This window comes from Neodiprion virginianus, chromosome 4 (assembly GCF_021901495.1).
Source record: "Neodiprion virginianus isolate iyNeoVirg1 chromosome 4, iyNeoVirg1.1, whole genome shotgun sequence".
In the NCBI taxonomy this organism is placed as follows: Eukaryota; Metazoa; Arthropoda; class Insecta; order Hymenoptera; family Diprionidae; genus Neodiprion; species Neodiprion virginianus.
This window is the reverse complement of record NC_060880.1, coordinates 40657002-40678497: the sequence shown is the minus strand read 5'-3', so window position 1 is coordinate 40678497 and position 21496 is coordinate 40657002. Positions and strand designations below refer to the sequence as shown.

Sequence of the window (21496 nt, the reverse complement as noted above, 5' to 3'; positions counted from 1 at the left end):
AATGAAAATAGTTTCACTACAAATGCGACGTTTTTGTAAATTATGAAAAAAATTACATAAATTTTGTGGCCAAAACCAAAAATAGCCAATTCCAACCAAAATGAAGATTAGTTAGCAAAACGCTATTTTTCAAATAATTAAGAAATTTTTTTTTCGTTTTGAAGATATAGAGTTCCAAATATCTTCCCTGATACAACAATTTGTAAATTACAGTAGAAATTCAAAAAAAAAAAAAAAAAACGTCAACCTACAAAATCATTCTTTTTCAGTTATATTGATTATGTATTGAATTTTGAGTTTGAATTAAAATTTGCAGATTGTTAATTGTTATGGTAGGGAAGACGTATCGAACTCTGGAAATTCAGAAAAAAAATCAAAATGACATATTTTTGATTCTGGCCACAGAATTTACGTAATTTTTCTTCGAGTTCAAAAATGTCGCGGTCATTGTCATAAGAACGGTAGAAACGTCTGAAAAGAAATTGGAATGCTTTTAGAGTTGGAAGAACAATGTAAAAAATTGCGGAGCAAATCCAAAAGGGTGAGGGTCAGACCCTGGTCAAACTGACGTGGAATGCCCTATACGTATCGGGAGTTTTCTGTGAAACCGGTCGCTCAACGCCAGGAAATAGGCGAAATGAAATAGATTTTCATGTTGAAGAAGCAAGGAAGAAGGCTTGCTTCGAAGGAGAAATACCGCAATCCAAATAATTACCATAATCATCTTGTAATATTTATAAATATGACAACTGTTTGTCATCAGCCTGAAAACATTATTTGTTTGCTTGCAGTATGATATACGAGTGTTTTGCATCGTTGAGATAACTCGATTGCAAATCGTCGTTTACGTCTGGCATACCTATTCAGGTAATGACGAGAAAAATAAAAAACTGAAACAATCGTTTGTTCTTCGTTATTGTTTATATAATCTGTCATTCAATTTTGTTTCCCATTCTGGTTTTCGACATTCCGAAATTCGTATCTTGCCATTCAAGGTATCACAAAAGCCTCAGACTATCTTAAAATATTAGTATAATGAAAATGAATAACAAATACACGCTGCCTTTGTTCAACCGTGTTTCATTCGGCATCGTTCGATAAAACGATTCACCCGTTACAAACGCCCTTGATAAATCAAAACTCAAAGAAAAATGAAGTCAAGTATTTTCGGCAGCAGATGAAATTTCCTCGGCGACATTCTCATGCGATTGCGTAACTCCAGCGCGGAACAAATTACAAACGAACGCTCGTCGAGATACGTGTGGAAAACTTTTTTTTCAGAAACTATTTTAACTCAAAGTATTTTACGTCGATTGCAAAAAATTTAAAGGGCAAAATTGACTGGAAAAATTTTGAAACTAATCGAGGAGCAAAGGTCACGTGGTCTCTGACTGACAACGAAACTTGTGTGATTCAAAGAATCGTGAAAACGGTAAATAAAGCTTCAAGTACGCGAGTTTTTGTTTACATCGTGAATGAGATATGGAAGTTCAGATAAGGAGGTCGGGTCGGATGATATCGCACTAATTGTCGTTGAAGATCGAGTGCATGCCCGATGATCTGAGAAATCCTTCTAAATCCCGGATCATTAGAAGATTCACTGATATCACTGATACCCGAGCCGTGTAGATAACGCGCGAATATTGTGCGAAGCGTGCAAATTGTCCGGCAATGAGGTTTTGGCAAATTTTACAAGGCCTTCGATTCAGTGATTCGCTCATAAAAATGTGGCTTATGTCAGCCTCGTATGGGCGTAATTTCAAGATGGCTTAAAATAATCCGGACCGAACTTTATCCTCATGTTGATCCTCGCCGACTTAATCTACGACTATAATAGTAAATCAGTGGATTATTTGAATGGTGTTTGAAAAAGCGAAATACGAGTAACGAAAAAAAAAAAAATGCATTTATATTTCCCAAATATTTTTATGTAATTTCGATTAGAATCGATGTAGATACAAACTTTTACAATATTTCTCGATACGTACCGTCGAATGTTTTTTTTCAGATTTACACATGCGCAAAAGTTGTCTACCGAATCTGGAAATTTACCGAAGCTATTCGGATGCAATAAAAACACGCGTTACTTCTCAGATTTGAAAAAAAAAGTAAATATAAGTTGAAAATGTTTTTGAAGCTGACAATTTGCACGCCAGTTTATTCACTCTTAGTGCTATCAACGGAGCTGCAGAATTCAAAGTTCAATAATTATTGATGAAAAAAATCGTTCCTGAATTAGAAAAACAACCGGCTATGGTTGAAGCGCAAAGGAAACAATCTTTCAACCTTATATCAATACTAATTTCTTAACCCGATAAACCGAAAAGAATGTTCAAAAGCAGAGTTGAAAAAGAAGTGTACGCTTCGAAACGAAACCGTCGACAACTGTTGACATTCACTTATCTATAATTTGCAACAAACAAAAAAAAAAAAACAAAAATGTAATCTGCTAGGAAAGGTTAAAGCGAGGTGTTATGTTACTTAATACAAGGTTTCAAGCAAGTCGAGTAAATTTGTTCGCAGCAATCTTCCGATGACGTCAAATGACAGAAACGTGGGGCGTGGAAAATTTAAATCGATTATCACAACGGATGAACAGAAAGTCTATCGATGACTTGTCACGTGCACAGAGCGACAATTCGATTTCGTTATTCACGGCAGTCGGCACTTTGTGAAATTCTGTAACAAAGCTTTTTTCCCATCAGCCCTCTTTTTCCTCTCCGTTACAAGCTCGACGATTTTTGTAACGCGTCAAGCTTCGAATTGTGTGACATATCCAATACAGTAGAGTCGCGTATATCTAATTGCTATCTAATTTCATTAGCGCAATATCGCACGGATCGTGATGCGTGGAAAATTAATATAAAAATGTTGGACCGAGGCCTGACTAACGCGATCGTGAACATTGCTGGAGCCAACGGATCGTAAAATCCGACTTTCTTTTCCGCGCCAAGAGAAATGCTCGCTTTAGGGTTGCTGTCGAGTCGAATATTGCACGATCAAAATCTGGTGTAGATCTAACAATCATATAGTTAATATCCGCGCTAAGCTTAGCGGAAAGTTTAATCTCATAGTTGATATATAATTCTAACCAAAGATACATACGGTCCTCAATATTGATCCTTTTTAAATTCCTCATGTGGTTTTTTTTTTTTTTTTTTTTTTTTTTTGACGTGATCGGAGGGGGGATCAGACTTTAGAGATCCTTAGTTGTATCAGCATACGGTCACGAGTTTCTAGGCACTGCATCACGTGTTCGTCGATCGGTTTTCGCAATGAACTTTAACCGTGAATTTTATTTTATTTTGTAGATGATGAAATCTGCTAAAAGAAAAAAAAGGTGCAGACAACCGTACGCCTAAATGTTCATGTTGTAATCGATACGAACGTTTGAAGTTCATTGCATTAAATAAATGAACGCAGTTCTATAAGATGATACAAATAATGTCTAAACTTTTTTTTTTTCTTAATATACAAAATTTTACTATCTACAAATTCAAAACCAAAAACAGCTTGCCGACTTGTACAGTTTTCGAGATATTTCGGTTGGAGTATTTGAAAGATTCAAACCAGACGAGTCACCGTTTAGAATTTTACTACCGAGTTCTGGTTTCACGAGCCTTCGTTCGAGGGCTGAAAACTAAGTTTTCGAGGGACAGGTAAGAAGAAAAAGGATAAGGTGAGGATACAATTTTTTTTTACCACTCGCAGTTTTCCAATCAAGACGAATTCGAGTTGCCAAATCACGGCTAACCTCTAACAATTTAAACCAGCAAAGGCGCGAGGCGCGCCATCTTTCGACGGCGTCCCGCAACTGCGCGACCGTAATTATATTAACAATAAATTAACCCTGAAAGCAAAGACGGGGTAGCGATGTGCATTGATTTGTAAAATTGACTTCGACTCTGCCATAATTTCTCAAGTATAAGAATCTGCTATCGAAATTCCAGACAGTGAGTCCGATGTTCCATCTTTCACAAAAAAAAAAAAAAAAACAAAGACATTATCGACTGAATAAATATACGCGGTCGATGCTTGGATCTTTGTGATAATATTTGCTCTCATTGTATTCCATTCTATTATACGCTGTAGAACGAACGTTGAAAGTGGAATGTCAGTTTCACATCGAATACTCTGAAACGAAGAAATGTATGATCGTTTCTACTTTTGTATTTAGACAGATTCGTCGAGAAAAATTTCAGCACTAAATTGATTGAGAGGGGCACGTGTCTCGGTATAACGTCCGAAGAAAAATAATTCTCAACAAGCTAATGTCAAGTGTTAAAAAAAAAAACAAAGAAAATATCGTTCCACAGTTATATATATAAACGACGATCACGAAAAGAACGCGTGTTTTCGAAACCGGTTTTTCAAGCACTGTTGGAGAAAAGAAGATAACGCCAAAAGGAATATATTAAAATTTGCAAACGCTTGATGATTCGCTCGATAATTCGTCGAGGGTTCCGAGGGTTCGTAAGGTCGGATCGTATCCGGTTTGATTCGTAACCAAACCAGCGTAAATGACGAGTAAATACACACGTGCATAACGTACGTATACACGTATTGTATATACGCATAAGTATCAATGTGCGAAAACGTGCAGCTCGTTATATTTACTCACAGTTTGGCTTTTCTTTAACGGTTTGTTCTTCCGCGTGTATCTTGTTCCCGGCCGCTTGATTTCTCCCCATTTTCAGACTCATGTTCCTCGATCTCCGACTAGGAGAAGCGGCGACATCGGCAATAGCCGAAGCAGAGATGATGGAAATACCGGCAGCCTCCATCGTTCGGATTCTCTTCTAAGAAACCTTGTATCCCCCAAAGCTCTCCTCTCTTCTGTTATGTATACATACGATATTGCAACAGGTGCGATATAAAAATTCCGAAATGCAAATTCTGTGCAAATTGATATTTCGTACGATTGCGAACAGTTGTTGTTGAAAATAAAAGTGTTTAAAACAACAAACAAAAAAAAAAAAACAAAACAACCAACAATCCGACGATTCGACGCAACGAGTTCTATTCGCGTTTCCCGCGCGCGAAACTCACCGCAGATTAGCTTAGCTCGCGACCGATTCGCGGTGTTGCAGAATTGTTGTTATTGTTGTCGGACAATTGTGCGTTCGAGGTGCACGGCGAGCCGCGTGTTCGGCGAGTGACTGATCGCTCGCGAGTAGCAAGCAGCGCTGTTATACGATGTCGCGGGATCGAGACTCGGTGCAAACCGCGGTCTCGAATACTAGGCAGGTCGGCTTCGTCGGACGTTTGCAAACCCACCGCCGGCCGCCGCTTTCCTCCTTCGCAATTTTTTTACCTCAGCGATTACACTGTCCAGCGGCAGCCGCGAAATCTTATTCGATGGATTAGACGAAAATAAATTCCACCGATATCGGAGACGCGCACCCCCGACAAGATAACGACGATCTTTCGACGATCGTCGTATTGGCCGTTTTTTTGTTGTTTTTTTTTTTTTTTTCTTACAGAAGGACGAGATCATGCGAAATCACGGTTCTGATCTAACGCGTTGTTAATTTCTGAGGAAAATTTTTTTTCATCCCAACACGGATCTCAATACCGTTGAAATAATATTGTTGTTTTAATCGGTTTTCATTTGAAATGAAAATATCGACTCGAACTTGCTTTTATTTGAGTACGGTAAGCACTTTTTTCAACGATTTTCAGATGTTTCGGACGCGTTGCTGAAATTGATGTTGTTGTTTTTTTTTTTTTTTTTTTTTTTTAATTTTAGAAAATTAATCACGGTAATCGATTTTTCAGAAAATTTTACCCCTGTTTCGTGCATTTAAAAAAGCGAATGGTTAATTATAATGGGTATTATAGTACAATGTCGCTTGTCACAACGGTTACTGCAAAAGTGAAATGAAAATAAAAAAAAAAGAAAGAAGTAAAGAGAGCTGCTGATTATGAGCGACTGATTATCGCTATTTTTGAACCAGCGATTCTTTGAATCCACAAACGAATTTGATAACCGAAGCAAACAGTTTATTTGCATATGATTTGCATGTTATGCATAATCAAGACTTGCCGTTTAGACTGAATAATTTGTAGACTGGATAAACATTATTGTCTTATACACCGTGCAAGTTATTGTGATTATTTCGTGTCCTCGGCCATATTTTCTACCATAAATTCTAAACCTGTGAAATTAATTGAGTTTCTTTTAATCGAATAAAATCAAATCAAATCTGAAATCAGAGAAATAATGAAGTTTGTTCGAGTATGGTTTGAAAAAAGAAAAGCGAAAAAATCTGCTCTAAATGCGTAGTGATCGGATAATACCGAACTGATTTGTATCGTGGCATTTACCATTTTCGGAAGTAAAATGCGATACAACCATAAGTTAGCAACGGCTGACGACCGGATATTTTACCAATTGTAAAAAGTAACATTGGAAAGTTGAACTTGAATAGCGAAGACCCGGCGATTCTTTAAGAATATAATTTAACAATTTTATAACTCGAGAACGACCAACAGACGAAGACGTCTCGGAAGACGTGGCAGTCGTAAAATTCTGTAGGTGTCAGTCAAGATGGGAGAACAAGTCTCTCTGTACAAAGACAGTTTTAAATTTCACCATTCATGGGGCGCGTCATTCCGGTTGAAACGAGCGGAACGTGAACACTGGATTTACAGCACAACCTCATTACCGGTATATTAAATAATTACCGTAAGTATTGCACTCTCTATGATAAACCTCAACTGTTCCCGTGGCAAAATCTTTTTGCGAGTCAAAGTAGCGAAGAAGAAGCGAAACGCAGGTGTCACTGTTGGTCTGTCGCGCAAACATCTCGTGGCCTTAAATAGGTACTGAAATCAAACAAATAAGGACCCGTACATCAATTTCGAACACACCGTAGCGATAAGTCAACGTTTATTCAATTGGCTCAAGTACGACATATTTGTTGTTTGAATTACACGAACTGATATTGAACTTTATTCTTATACCACGTTTTTCCTGACTGTTTCAACTACAGTTGTTTCATGTAAAGCGACGCAAGCTCTTTGTGTCATCTGTCAATCGGATCAAACAAAAATCGTCAAATCTTATGATGCGGTTGAAATTATCCTCATCACTTTTTGACGAACGAGAAAAACGCGATTTGATGATTTTCTTGGACAGTCGTCGGATGTGTTCGACGTCTAGTCTCGTAAAACGTGACCCGATAAGTCGAAGAGCTTACTCTAAGATCGTACGATAGACGTCCGCGTAATTCTACTTTCGAATTCGATCCAACCGAGCTTTTCATTTCGTTAATTTAAATTAACCGAGACACTCCGCGGCACCGATATTCAGTTCCATAAACCAACAAGCATTGATGAAGAAAAAGATGCTCACCGTCGAGTGGAATCGAAGCTTCGATACGTAAGACAGGTAACTAGTTAAGGGCGTGAAGGTCAGACGTGAATCCTGGGTCACGCAGAAAGTCGAAAAATGCGAAGTTGAGCACTGTTGGAAGAAGATTTTTATTTTTTTTTTTTTTTCTTCTCTTGGCTCAGAAGTGAATCACGGTTATCGCGTATGAATCATGGTTCTAAGTGCAGCGAATTCATATTTCCGATCCGCCGCCACAAGCTCGAATTCACTCCCAGTGTAACAAAACGACGTCTGGCACCATCCTCCGCAGTCACATGCAGACGGTGCACCGTTTCGACGCCAAGAAACAGCGACGATTCAAATTGGTATGCATTCCGACCTTAAAATAGTCAAATCACTCGACTCGGCGCGACGAAAGGCTTATTTTATTGACTTGCGACCGAAGAAGGATTTCCTCCGCGCTTTCCAAATACCGGATAATCCAACTATGCGTATTCGCAATTCATTGCCGGCGGTAAAGTAGAATAAATAAGGCTATTCGAGTCACGCTAAAGCCGATAACCGTAGACCATATGCCAACGGTAACTCGGTGAATTTCTATCGCATAATGAATCATTGTCGATTCACAGTTGGAGATTAAACTGTTACGTACCCATACATGAACGTTGAAACGCAGTGCAATGACTTTTCATCACCAAACACACCCGATTCTGTACGAAATTCGGAAATCCACCGTAAAAACAGTGCCGAAATTATGTCCTGATGCCCGTCTACACTCATAGTTACCAGAAGCTCCCGTGAAGTGCAAAAAAAAAAAAAAAATGACAATTCCGAATCGATTCAAGTTATACGCTCAGGTCGACTCGACGTCAGCTTTGAATAGTAAAATTGTATCAAGATGGTATTTAAATATCGATTAAAAGAGTTTCTCGCCTCCTTTCTAGTACCTACTTGATGCTTCCGGCACTTTCATCACTTTGTCAATCCGCCCCGAAGCTCGGCGTTGTTCCCGGACTCGCGGTTGAAGCATGATCTGCAGGGTGAATAAAAAAGTCTTACTGATTCCCGGGTAAAGTCTACTCGCGAATTCATCGTGCGTATGTCGGAGTTGCGATCTGTACTCGACGATGTCGCAGTTGGCATTCCCACCACTCCGGGATGACTGAGGATGGCGATCGGATATTTCGGAGCGCAGCACCAGCTGGTCTGGTCCAACCCCAACACAGAGGCGAAATTCCAAGGACATGCGCGACGCGCAATCGCCGACCCGCCGCAACCCTCCTATGACGAAATATCAACCCCTAGGTCCGGATCCCCGGGTAGCCTGACCCGCGTCTCGACGGAGCGTCGAAAGGATACCACGTGTTATTTATACGTGCCTCGGATGAATCGATTCGACCGTAAGCATCTGTCAGGGATGACTGCCGCAACAGCAACAACAGCGGCGACAACAAAAAAAAAAAAAGAGAAAAAAGAAAAACAGCAGTAACAAAAACGGCGACAGCGCAAAAGAGAACAACGACAAAGAAAAAAAGAAAAAAAATCAACAACAACAACGCTTCAATGAATAAAGCACTCTTGTATATTTCGATAAATCCGATCCTTCGCATACTATAATTAATCGATGAAAACATTACAAAACCAGTTTTATACATTCCTTCGGGTTGATTGTCGTGAATTAATTTGTTATTTTCAAGACCGGCTCGCCGCGATTCTTATTAATATAAACCGATGGTCGATAATCGTTTAACATTTGGCTGTCATTCAAAAATTTGACTTCGTAATCGTTAGGTACAGAGCCAAATACGTTTTGAAATTTTCGCAAAGTGCGCGGTAATTTCATGAAGAATCAACCTAACGTTAAGATACGATTAAGTTGATATAATTTTTTTCTGTACTTGACTATGAGGCGAGTTGCAAAAAAATCTCAGAGATCTGTGATCTTTTTTCATCCGATAACGCTGCGAGTAAAATGTTGTACATTTTGATTATTATACGCATATATTGATCATAGGACCCACTCAAGCACTTTAATTGTGAATGGTGAAATAACATCCCACGTAAAATTTAAACCTACCCTTTTTTGGCCCGCGTGATTCTTTATTAAAGAACGAAGAAAACGATACCCTGTAGAAACATTTACGATATGATCTGTAACCCGACATATGGAATTTACAAGATTGGGGCGTTTTTTCCGCCCCCATTATCGGAACAAATAAAAAGATCAACGTCACCATTCTAGGGTTAATAAGTGTACAAGAAAATGTAAAAAAAAATTTCGATTTCTCTCTGTAATATTTAATTTCTCCAATCTTGTCCAAATCTGCATAATTCCGTAAACTGTTTGGATATTTTTTTTTAAACTCAAATTAAAATGTGTAGTAAATATTACGAATCCCCATCGATTGAGACGTGGAAACGTGTTGTCAAAAAAAAAGAAAAAAATTCATCCATAGTTCGAGATTCGCGTATTTGAATTCGCTCGTTAGTCAGTCGTATAAGCGCTACAAGGTTAATTCGCGGATCGCATCGGCCTGTTAGACAATTTTCCACGGCGGTGATACAGATTTAATCTAATCACATTTCGACTGGCACTAATTACTAATTACCCGGATAAACCTGTAACGGTATTTTCCAGATCCAACTAAAGGATTAAACCCTGTATTTATCTTATCAGCGATGTGAGAATATTTCCCATCTAATAGTAAGCTGCGATGAAATTTGCGACTCCATCAGCGGGTGTAAACATTTTCCACGACGACTTTTACAGTAGACGTTGTATACGCGAAGTTCAGAAATGAATTTCGCATCGCATGGTTTTACTTGTATTTGTTTAGTCTTGCCTCTTAAATCGAGGCTATAAACGATCGTTTACATCCGGCTGTCTTACGGCTCTATTTCAGATAAAATATTACTACACAAAGGAATACAGTTTTTGTATATCAAGCGCGTAATCTTGAGTTATTGGTTGTAAAACTCGAGATATTAGAAACGCGAATTCACGTTCATCGATCCGTGGTCTACTTATAATATGTATGCATAAAAGATGTGATAAGAAATTCATTACAAGATACAATTGATATCCTCTAAGCAGAAAAGATATTCCGATGATGCATTGATATGATAATCAATCGATTGCAAAGATTACGTGTATTAGCCAATTTTCTATTCTTCGCCATCTGCTGACGATATGTTATCTGTACACATGTTACCGATATTATACTTGGATGCGTCTGATGAGAAAGAAATCAAATCCTTCTCTGCGAAAATGAAACGAGACCAAAGTGACTTTGATCCGCGGAGCGATTGAATCCACGATGCATTTCTCTGTTCGAATCTCTGATAATTTTTATACGGCATCAGGTGCTGAGATTTCAATTTTAATATATAATTCCGTACAGCGTGAAACAGAAGCGATATCACTGAATTATTTCTACGTTTGAATTACACTTGAATTTAACGGTGCAACCTTGCAGCGAGACAAACGTGCGACGTCTTAGTGACATATTTCCGTGACGTTCTTAATTTTTGTCACGAAATGGATCGCGTCAACTGGTCAAATGACCTCGGGCACGATGGTTTAGTAAATGCCCCACGTTTTTAACACGAATTTTAACACGTGCGATATTTCAAACACTGATCGGAGGAGGAGAAGCACAAAGTGAAGTAAAGAAAAAAGAAAAAATACTGTGAGTAAAGTTGACAAAGATATAGTAATGTGTGTAAAAATCATCGAGATTTCAATAATCAGGAAATGTGTTTAACAATTTCTTCTACCGAGAATCGATTCGTGTCCAAATCTTGGGATCTCCGTAAGGGAAATTATATTTACGCAAAAGGCTGACATTCGGATCGGAGATTTATTGAAATTTCTAAAGAAAATTCGCAATTTACTAAGAAATGCGAAATTATGGAAGATCGGATAGAATTGCGATTAGAGAGACAATTCGCGGAGAGAGGAAAGTATCAAAGTTACTCCCACGGGAGCTGCAAATAGCGGGAGCAAGACCGAAACTGCTGACTATTATTACGAAACCAAGCGGTAGAAATTGCACAACGATTTCGCGAGCTCAAGCTCACTCGCAACTCGTTACAGCAAATGTATTATAATACCGTTGAACCGCAAATCGAGAGAACTCTGATCACGACAAATTTCCACACTCTGTAAAACACAATCGTCAACTACTTTCGCGGCGGAATTTTTGTCTCGCAATTTATATTTAATTTATAAGCTGCGGGTATACGTTGTTACAACGTATCGATTCAATTTACAACGACAATGCGAGAAAAAGAGAGAAAATAAATCGACCGTCGGGAGTTGTATAAAATTTATCCAATCTCGTCAAAGTAAATTGAAATATTTTTTGATTTTTTTATGTACAGAGAGAATCAACGTACGTATATGCAAGTTGAATAAACCTTTACAGCGTCGAAAGTTGATCACTTCCGGTCGCATGATTCTGTAAATTTTAAAACCTAATCCGGAATAATAATAAATAATAATGACAACACCGTGTTACGTGTGTAAAAACAGCCGATAGAGCTCATGTGGTACAAAAACATTCCCAACGGAGAACCAAGATGGCGTAATGTAAAAAATAATAAAAAGAATATTTCAAAAGAAAGTTAGTAAATAGCTATTACAGTGACAAAAAAATAGGAAAAACAAATAAATCGATCAATACACGGCCTGATTTCCACTCCATACGATCATACATCACTCGTACAAAATGCCAGCTGCAATAATTTTCTCCGTTCTGCTCCAAATGGAATCTAGTAGTGCAAACGTCTTTTTCATTAACACCTGCGGTACGGCGTAGATGGGAGATTTAGATAAAAGTACGCGAATGGCTGAAGAAAGTTTCTTGCGACACGGCGTTAAACGATGACTAAAGATTAATCGATCTATCGGTAACGCTTATCGTTAAACTCTGTAACACGGACGAACAGAATTACGTTACATTGTAAACCACTGCACATTGCTGCCGGGGCAATTAGACCAACAAATCACGTAGCTACTGGCGCGATACGAAACACAAGGAGGAAGGTCGTTTGAAAAAAAAATAAATAAGAACCGAGAGAAGGTACGTAACATCGCACGAGCGTGACATTAGGACGATTATAGCATCCATTCGGAAGGCAAGGTGTGCATGGAAAGACCTCCTCAACGTACCTTTGCACGCATCGCGAGTAGTCCGATAGTCGATTGTTCCTGGTCCGTCGATGGCTTGAGAATAACGAAGAACACCGTGGAAATGGCCTATCCGGAGATTTTTAGAGAACTTGAATCGAACCGTTTGATTTCAGCGTTGGTTCCGTTTGCCATTGCGTAAATGAAAGTTTAATCGGTAATCAGCGCGTCGTAACCGCACCAGCTGGATAAAATATACGTCCGTACAGCTGAAAAGTACGCCTGGAATTTGAAGATTTCCTCGTGACGTCAGAGATCGATTGTCGGCGCCATTTTATCACCACATAACCTAAGTTTTTCGATCAAATCGAGGGAAATCGTAATTCTTGATGTTTCAAATTACTCGTGTAGCATGAATTAGTTGAACATAGTCAATAATATACGTGTTCTACTATCCAGACGCGAAAGAAAACGATCAACGTCAGATGTCAGCCTCGTTGCATTAGTTTTATATTTTCCCACCAGATGACGTATTGCAAAAGTGACAATCCCAATAGACGTTCATCGAGTCCCAATCCGGTTTTGAGAATATTCGGAACATCTCGGCAAATTCTTGTTATACCTGTATATGGGGCATTCAATATTAAATTGGCAGCCGATGTATACCAGCTTCGATTTTGATCATTTTTTTAGTATGATGTTTTTACCAACCCAAGAGAGTCTCGTGAATATTTTCAGATTTTTTTAGCAACACGTGAAATTTTTTGAAAATTGCACAGTCAATACCCAAAACACTATTTTTGCAAATCTGAAAAAATTCGCACTGATTTTGTGATTTGAAAAGTGATTTTTGAGCATGACTCGATAACGGGATCTCAATATTTATTCCTTTTTTTTGTACCTCATTAGGCTTTCCATCTTGGAATTATCTTTTTCTCCTCCTAATTTGCCTTAATTCAAATAGATTATTTTCACGATTCCGTGATCTATTTAGATCGTGGAATACAAGAGGAAAGACAACTCCAATACCGACATTGAAAAACCAAAACCATGCGAATAATGTATCTAATATTCTGTGAATCTGTGTGAATTTTTTCAGATTTTGAAAAATGACGTTTCCGGAATTAGTTTTTTCGATGTTTTTCAAATTTCACTGATACTGGAGAAATCTAAGAAAAAAATTGCAAGACCTTTTTGGGTTGGTAAGAAAGTCAGACTAAAAAATTGTCAGAATCGAAGAGGGTGTACCTACACGGGTTGCTAATTTGACGTGGAATGCCCCGTATGCCTGCTTTGCCTGATTGTCCGATGCGACATTACCTTCGGGTTGTATCAGTGAACACGAGGAACCCATAGAAAAGAAAAAACATCGGGACGATGACGGGGGGGGTGGAGGGGAACTGATGTACTTGACGTTATTTTGGACAGTCAAAGACGGTTAAATGACCGACATCGAACCCGGCTGAGACATGCGGGAGGTCGTCTCCATCCGTATAACCTGACGCAGGTATGACTCGCCGACGGAATTATTAATCCGATGATTGATCAAGGATTAGCGATTTGTGGCATGATTTACGTAGAACTTGACGCACAGGCGGCCAAATGACTGGGAATCTTCTCCTTGTTCTCTTTGTCTTCGTAACAATGAGGAAAAGTAATCGATTAATCGAGTGTAATCGATTACTTTTCAAACTCTACTAATCAATCGATTCGATTATTTTTTCTTAGCGGTCGGTTATTGTTGTTTACTCTCACGAACGATGCTATATAACGTCAATTTATGTTATCAAAGTATCAATTATAATCATTGTCTCACTTACTGTAAGTACCTGTTTGATACAACAAGTGAAAGATGAATGAATATTTTCATCTGAAATTGAAAAATATTTTTTTAACGAACCTAGAAATTGTCGAAAAACTTTTCCTCTTTTAAGACTACTCGTATGCACCGTTTCAAAAAATTTTGAAACAATCGATCATTCGATTAATTTTTACCTATTCAATCGAGTTATGTTTTTTACAAAATGAAATTTACAAAATCGGTGCAGCGACGTAAATCATGGTGAATTTGTCTTAAATTTACAACGAAAATTTTTTATTTTAGTAAAATTTACAGTAGAAGAACACAAAAAAGTAATTTAAATTTACTAAATCGCGTAGTAAATTTATTGCATTTGTAAATTGAATAAATAGGAAATGTATGGTGCATTCACTGTTCTGTAACAGAATAAAACTTACAGACATTTTTAACAGTGTATGGCTGTGTCGAATAGCTTCGCCACGAGAAGCATTTGAAAATATTCGCGAGTGGTGCCGCAACGGGCTGTTAATTACTAATATATTCATCACATACTTTTGATTCACGAGCGTTTTTGACACTCAGCTGCAATTTACTATGTAATGATTTCCTGTATTTACAATAGTTTCCGGTTATACGCCCACACGCAAAACCGTAATTCAACCATCCAGTAATGGTTTGTTGCTACAAGAGATTATTACAGATCTATGAAAATATTTCAAATTCTATGGGCATTTGAATTTATTATTTGATTTTCAGTATCACATCCGTAAAATGTCCTGCTCATGCTTCCCTTTGTCTGAATGATATATATATATATATATATATATATATGTGTGTATATATATGCGCGATGAAGAGACACGTGAAATCTGTTTCTTAATTACTGCCATCAAACAATTCAATACTGGTGCACCAGCGTAAATCTTTCGATTACAGAAGGACGTTTTAATTAAGCGTGACATGTAAATCAAAATCTCGACTTGGAATTTACAATAGCTGTCAAATTGAAAAACAAAGATTTTATCTTGCTTCGACTTTATCGCGCCAAATTTCTTTTTATATTTTTTTATTCTTGCATCTCTTGACTTAACTTTTACTTATCATTCGAGTGATTGATTTATCACAATGTACTGAAATTCGTAAATCTTGCACGTATATGTATAAGAAAAAAAGAAGTCTGATGCGATATGTTTGAGTTATTTTAACGATATTTTATCATGACGCGACGCGACTTCGCGTTGTGCAATCTTTTGTCAGGAAATTTCAAAGCGGAGCAATAATTGATCCGACTAAAGTGTTTGAAAATTGCGATGGGCAGCCTCATATGTTTTAATGCAGATTCATTAACCCCGGCTGTTATCCGAAATTGCAATTATTATAACTCGAGGGGGATTTTCAGGTTTGATTACCGGAAGTCGGTGCTCGACGAGGGGTTCCAGGTTGCTGCCTCGTGCGAACCAGAAGCCTGACAATGAACATTTCGATACGCCGTTCGATCGAAGGATGGTAATTGGTCGTGAAGTGCGTCTTCCGTACGGAAAAAACTGTACCTGCATACCCTAGATACGTGAGCAAACAAACGAGCCACACCTTTTATTCCCTTTGGCTACCCGCCAACGAGGATTCGGAATAATTTACATGCCGGATAAAAGCTCTCGTGTGTATACATAACGGAGTGTAACAACCTCGTTAGCGAAAGATTCGAACCTCTTCTCGGTTTTTCGGTACAGACAAAATGCACTCGAGACACGCTTGAGGGTATAAAAATCTTGTAATTACGAGGAGGATTGATTGAGTCGTTAATGTTATAACCTGCAGCATATTTACTCACTGTAAGTGTAACTGCAGGCGATGAGAATGATTTCAGCCCGGTGCTGATTTTTTCGCTATTAACGTGTCACGATTTATTACAGATTCAACGATTACGATTTTAAATAAGAAAATTAACGAAGAAGAAACTGGGAGGCTAATTAAAGGTCATCCGTGCAAATCGACGTATATCGCGTACTAAATTACAAGCAAAAATCGCGGCCACATAATGCGTTTATTTCATATGTGTCGTATAATCGCGACCATGGCGTAGTGCCGGGCGTTGTGGGCGAATATAAATGCGAATATTATTATTCTAGGCGCGTGTCTTTGTAATAATCATATTTATATCGAGTGTTTTGCAGAACTGGAATAAAGTTTATAATCACGAAACACGCGTGTATTGTCAAAAAATGACTTTTCTTTTCCAAACGCAATTATTTCAATTTTATTGTGCAACATTTTTGCAAGTATGGAACAAACGTTGCGAATTAGAATGTGCTGCTTCCTCCAAAATACCCACGCAGGTATCGCGGATACTCGAATCGATTCTCAGAACCAAAACTTTGCGTACTTGAAAACGTCTCCGCGACGACGTTTTCAGAGAACGATTGTCGGCGCCATTTTGTCACCACATAACCCAAGTTTTTAATCTTAATGCAGGTGAATCGTAATTCTCGGTGTTTCAAATCACTCGTGTCACGTAAGTTATTTAAACATAATCAATGATATACCTGATCTACCAAAAACACGGTCGACTATCATCCGTCAGCCTGTTTCCATTGGCTTGATTTTTGTCCACCAGATGGCGCGGTGCAAAGCGACAATCCCAACGAAGACCGCAAAATGCAGGTGCAGCGATGCCGCAGCATTTCCTTCACCTCAAGACCCGAGAAACACGACTGATGAAAAAGCCTTGGAGAAGCCCTGGAGGCTCCATTCTTTGTAAGGACACTTGTAAAAAGGCCTCTTGACCAAACTACAGCGCAATTTTCCAAAATAGGACAAGTTTTACCCCTCGGTTTAAGTACAAATCTATGTCTCGAATAAGAATTACTTGAAAACAAAATTATACGTTGCAAAAAATGAGCGGTGCTAAAATTATGGTCAATTCGTAACTTGAACGTCAGTTTAGCAGTATCTGGTTGACATACAATAGTTTTACAATTTTCTCATTGCGGTAATTTCAAATTGCTTCTTTCTTTCTCATAATCGATATAAATCGATGTCATTAGTCTAGTTCGGATCGGTTATCCAGGCTCTTAATCATCTGTAATTTTTTAACCACCTGCCACGCCCGTCCTTTGCACAAACTGCGAGTCCTGCGATCCTAAAGCGGTCCTATGCACACAGTATTACAGCAAGGACCTCGACCTGACTCCGTATAAAAAAAAAGCCCATCAAACCGACACGCGGGATTAATTGTAAGAGATTCTATTTCCGGGCTAGTCTCGCGGTTTAATTCGAGTGATATAATACCTGGCTGGTTTTGTTACGGTGATCAAATAAACTCGGGATCTCTGGTGAGACCTCGCATTCCGTCGTTACGACAATTTTCTGAACAAAAAATTCATGGCCGTTACCAGTGAAATTTTTGGTACTGAAAACTTGCACGGTAATCTGACGTAGACGATGACGTGATATTCGGTTGACTGCAACAGTTCTTTAAAAGTGTTTTATTTGTAAAGTCCTGTAGGGACTGAATCTTTGGGAAGGGAAATTGAAACTAATTCGAATATCAATTCCTATGTAAGGTTATATATTAAAAATCATTTTCAGTTGAAGTAGGTAAGCTTGTTAGTATTAATTTCTCCAATTCTTTTCTTACTTCCCAATGTTTTTCACTCTTCACCTTTCTTTTTTACTTTATAATTTCTAAAAAATTTATACCTAATTGTTCAAAGTATGCAATATAGGACGTGCACGAACCAAGCAAATCGGTTTTTAGAAAACTGTTGATGCTTGAACTGCGTTCGTTAGGATGCCCACTTTGGCGAAATTGTTTTTTTTTTTCTTTTTTTTTTTTTACACAACATCTAATTTGGCGTCTTGCCGTCCGTAGCCCCTAATTACACGACAATAAGTTAGATGGAAATCTTTGACCGCGAATGGAATTCACGGCTAATTACCGTCGAACTTGTATTGCGCATAAACGGCAGTGAGGTAAAAAATTATTAAAATATGGGTCAAGTATAAGGCGAAACAAATGGAGTATATTGTTTCTACTTCATCATTCCGACGGTATTTACTCGACGACGTGATAATTGTCACTGCCGTAACAGTGAGCTTAAGTCAAACAGCCGTTGATACAAACTCATCTACCGACAGTCGGAACATGCTCTGAACTCTTATAAACACTCGACCGAGTAATTAATACCAGTTTAACGAGGGATAATGACCTGCGATCATTCCGAAGGTAACGCGGCATGGCACCGAGCTTAGTAATCGATGAACGCTTTGCGGCGGAGAAAAGTATCGCTCTGTGATCCTGTCAAGGAATTAGTCACCAAGTAGAATGACGAAGGTATAAGGTGATTCTCTGGTGAATACTGAAAAAACAAAAACAATCTTTCACTTTCCACGCCATTTTAACAAAAAAAAAAAAAAAAACGACAAGAGAAATGAAGAGAAATCGCCTTCTCTGTAATGACAATCGAAAAATAAAGACAAGTACGGTAATCGGTAATCATCGAAAGTTTTATTTTTGACCTCTGGACTCGGCGTTTAATCGTCAAGCATAAACAAAGAAGCCCCGGATCGAAATGGCGAATTTATGACCCCGTGCCCAAAGACAAGGTTGAAACGGGTCATTAGGTGAGATCCCTTTTGCGGCAGGACCCTGATCTTTGCCTGCAGGAGTCGCGCACGCACTGTATTACAGGTATTGTACGTACAAGTCGGATTTGCGGAGGACGACAATGATCGTCCTCGGGGAAGTATTTATACCGACGTCTCCAAGTGCCTGGGGAAACGGGAGATGAATTATCGGAGACATCAATTTCAATCCGAATATCCTTGCTGTGTTTCTACATCTTTTTTACGGCCCGGCCAACATACCCATAATGTATTTCTTGTTATTCGTTGATCACGATTTGGATTCATTAGTGCCGGGAGATGAAGTCAGTTGCTAGGCCTGGAGAGAAATTTGTAAAACATTACAAATGGGTCTGTTATACCTAAATGAATAGAAACGAGATACGAAAATCTGGAAGCGTTTGAATTGCTGAAGGGTATGTGAATAAGAGTAGTTGTGATCATTGTTTTTCATATCCATATAAGCCACGTGTTGTCATACTTTTACGTCGTTTTATATAAATGACCACTTCTATAAAGCGAAAAAAAACCAGCGAGCTCCCCAGGAGGAAAATGTTCGAGAATTTAAAAAATTATAAACTCTGTTTCCTTGAACAAACTGTCTGTAAAATACCAAGAATTACAATCTCTCGTCACGGTTGACCTTATTTTATTCATTACAGTGCGACATGTATAACCAATGCGTATAGAAGTTGGAAATGAAAAACCATCAAAAAAATTACTTCTTAATACAAGTACCAGTTATTTAACGCATTTGTCAGGCATTTTATTGCGGATTCGCAATTATACACGAATGTGTAATAATTTGTAAAAAATATCTATTCATACCTTGTGTTACAGATGAAACTCTTACCAATGCTCCACACGTAACAGCTGGAATTGTTATGTTAATGTGCATACCTAGCATTACGAGCTGTGAAGTAACTCCGACGACAGGTGTGACGATTAACGAATGTAATCTATCGCAAATAGCATAACCGAATTGCGTGTACACGTCAATTCCGCAGCAAGAACTTACGTACAGGATGATTGTTCCTTCTTTGCGACTGTATACAATAGGCTAATCAATTTTTCTATGCCGTTCTCTCATGCTGATTGTGAGCCAAGGTGTGACTGTGTGACACAACGAATTGCGGCAGTCAATGTGCCGAAGCGGATACACCCAATGTACGGCCGTTGCCAATGTACGGTCTGATAATATCCTGAATGCCAACATGATGAGTTAATCTGTTTGATGAACTGTAAAAAGGTGTTTCAGGTTGTGGTATACAACAGGTTCATGTTGAGGTACAAAGTGTGCGCCACGACTTGAAGCAGACGCTAATTCGCTACAAGTAGACCGGTCAAGGACTTTCGATCAAAAGTGGATACTGTCAGACGATAGTCACTAATGTTCGTTGTTTAGCCTGAGGCACCTGATCGGGATGTGATCGGTTAAGCGTTTGGAAATCCCTTGAGAATTAAAGACTCATCTCCGATCAAATTTCCCATTTTTTAACATAAATACCTGAGCACTGATGCAGTAAGAGAAACTGCATAACTTTTTTCACTCACTTACTCCTGAACAAGGTCTATTCACGCTTCTTTTGTACTGGGTGTATTTGCAGTTGAGATACCCAAATTCAAAACTGTAGGATAGAAATATACGCTGCTATTGTAATTTCACGTTACCGCCAACTTGGTGCTTTGAAATCATTTAATCCCGCTTAAAATATCCGCTTCGAAATCTAACGGTAGAAATTTTTTCAAACATGTTTTGTGTCGATACTGGAAAATATTATTTTTGAAAATGTTGGCAATGCTTCAACGACACATCGATATGCCTTGACATCAAACGTATTCGTAGGTCAGTTTTGTAAAAATAATTTGACAAATCGCAAAAACATAGCGAGAACCTCTAATGATTACAACATAAAAATATTTATAAAATCGTGTGTACTGTGTGAAAGACGTGATTTTCCACTCTAGCCGTATTTTTTTGCATATCTTGAGATAGTTCGATCTAGGAATGAAGCAACTATTTACAAACCGGTAGTTTACATAAATAGTTTTTATCAAGTAACAACGGATCATTAATCATCGTTGTCCGATCACGATTTCAATGCACCCGTACTGAGAAGGATATCGAACTGATTTTAAAAAATTAACCATCAAAATAACAATCTTAAATTCATAACTGGTTCAAACTTTTTTGATATTGCTGAAAATCGAATCGCATCTCACGTGGCATATCCTCATCCTTTAAATTTCAGGCTGTGCGGGAAATTCCGTGGATATGATTCTGTATTTCTAGATTGTAGACGTATATGTACGTTCGCAAAAATGACGACCATTTTCCGTATCCGTTTATACTACAAAACTACGGGCGTTAAAATTCTTTTGTAATTTGTGCGATTTCTTATTGGCTTTTTTTTTCTAATTGTCTTACAATTAAGCGAAAGTAGATAATGTCGTCTAACTACCAAAGTGATAGAAACTGCCGGTAGATACTCCAAGACATATGCAAAGTATACTTATTAACGTATGTTGGGTTGCCAGCAATCTGGCGTTCAATAAATTAGTCTACCGACTGTTGCTATATACCGGTTTTTCGTATTAGCTGAAA

General features: G+C 38.3%; 1 protein-coding gene and 1 long non-coding RNA gene across 6 annotated transcripts in view; both read right to left on the bottom strand.

Annotated features, from left to right (window-relative positions):
• LOC124302599 (aquaporin AQPcic-like) overlaps positions 1-8476 on the bottom strand; it is a 37943-nt gene extending 29467 nt beyond the window's left edge. Inside the window, exons 1-2 of one of the 3 annotated variants that reach the window (XM_046758916.1) lie at positions 8288-8414; positions 4622-4836 (exon numbers count right to left, since the gene is read on the bottom strand). In XM_046758916.1, the coding sequence (XP_046614872.1) occupies positions 4622-4784 (163 nt within the window). In that variant the 5' untranslated portion in view covers positions 4785-4836; positions 8288-8414. Of the gene's footprint in view, positions 1-4621; positions 4936-8287 lie in introns of those variants that run through there. The other 2 variants (XM_046758919.1, XM_046758915.1) reach the window with 2 other exon arrangements.
• Positions 8477-17893: 9417 nt separating this feature from the next.
• LOC124302059 (uncharacterized) lies at positions 17894-19772 on the bottom strand. 3 transcript variants are annotated; one of them, XR_006907626.1, is made up of 4 exons: positions 19720-19772; positions 19135-19210; positions 18787-19039; positions 17894-18626 (listed from the first exon to the last, which is right to left on the bottom strand). It is a non-coding gene; the product is annotated as an uncharacterized LOC124302059 (long non-coding RNA). The 3 variants fall into 3 exon arrangements; XR_006907624.1 differs by having other exon boundaries at positions 18787-19210; XR_006907625.1 differs by having other exon boundaries at positions 18972-19210.
• Between the last annotated feature and the right edge of the window lie 1724 nt (positions 19773-21496).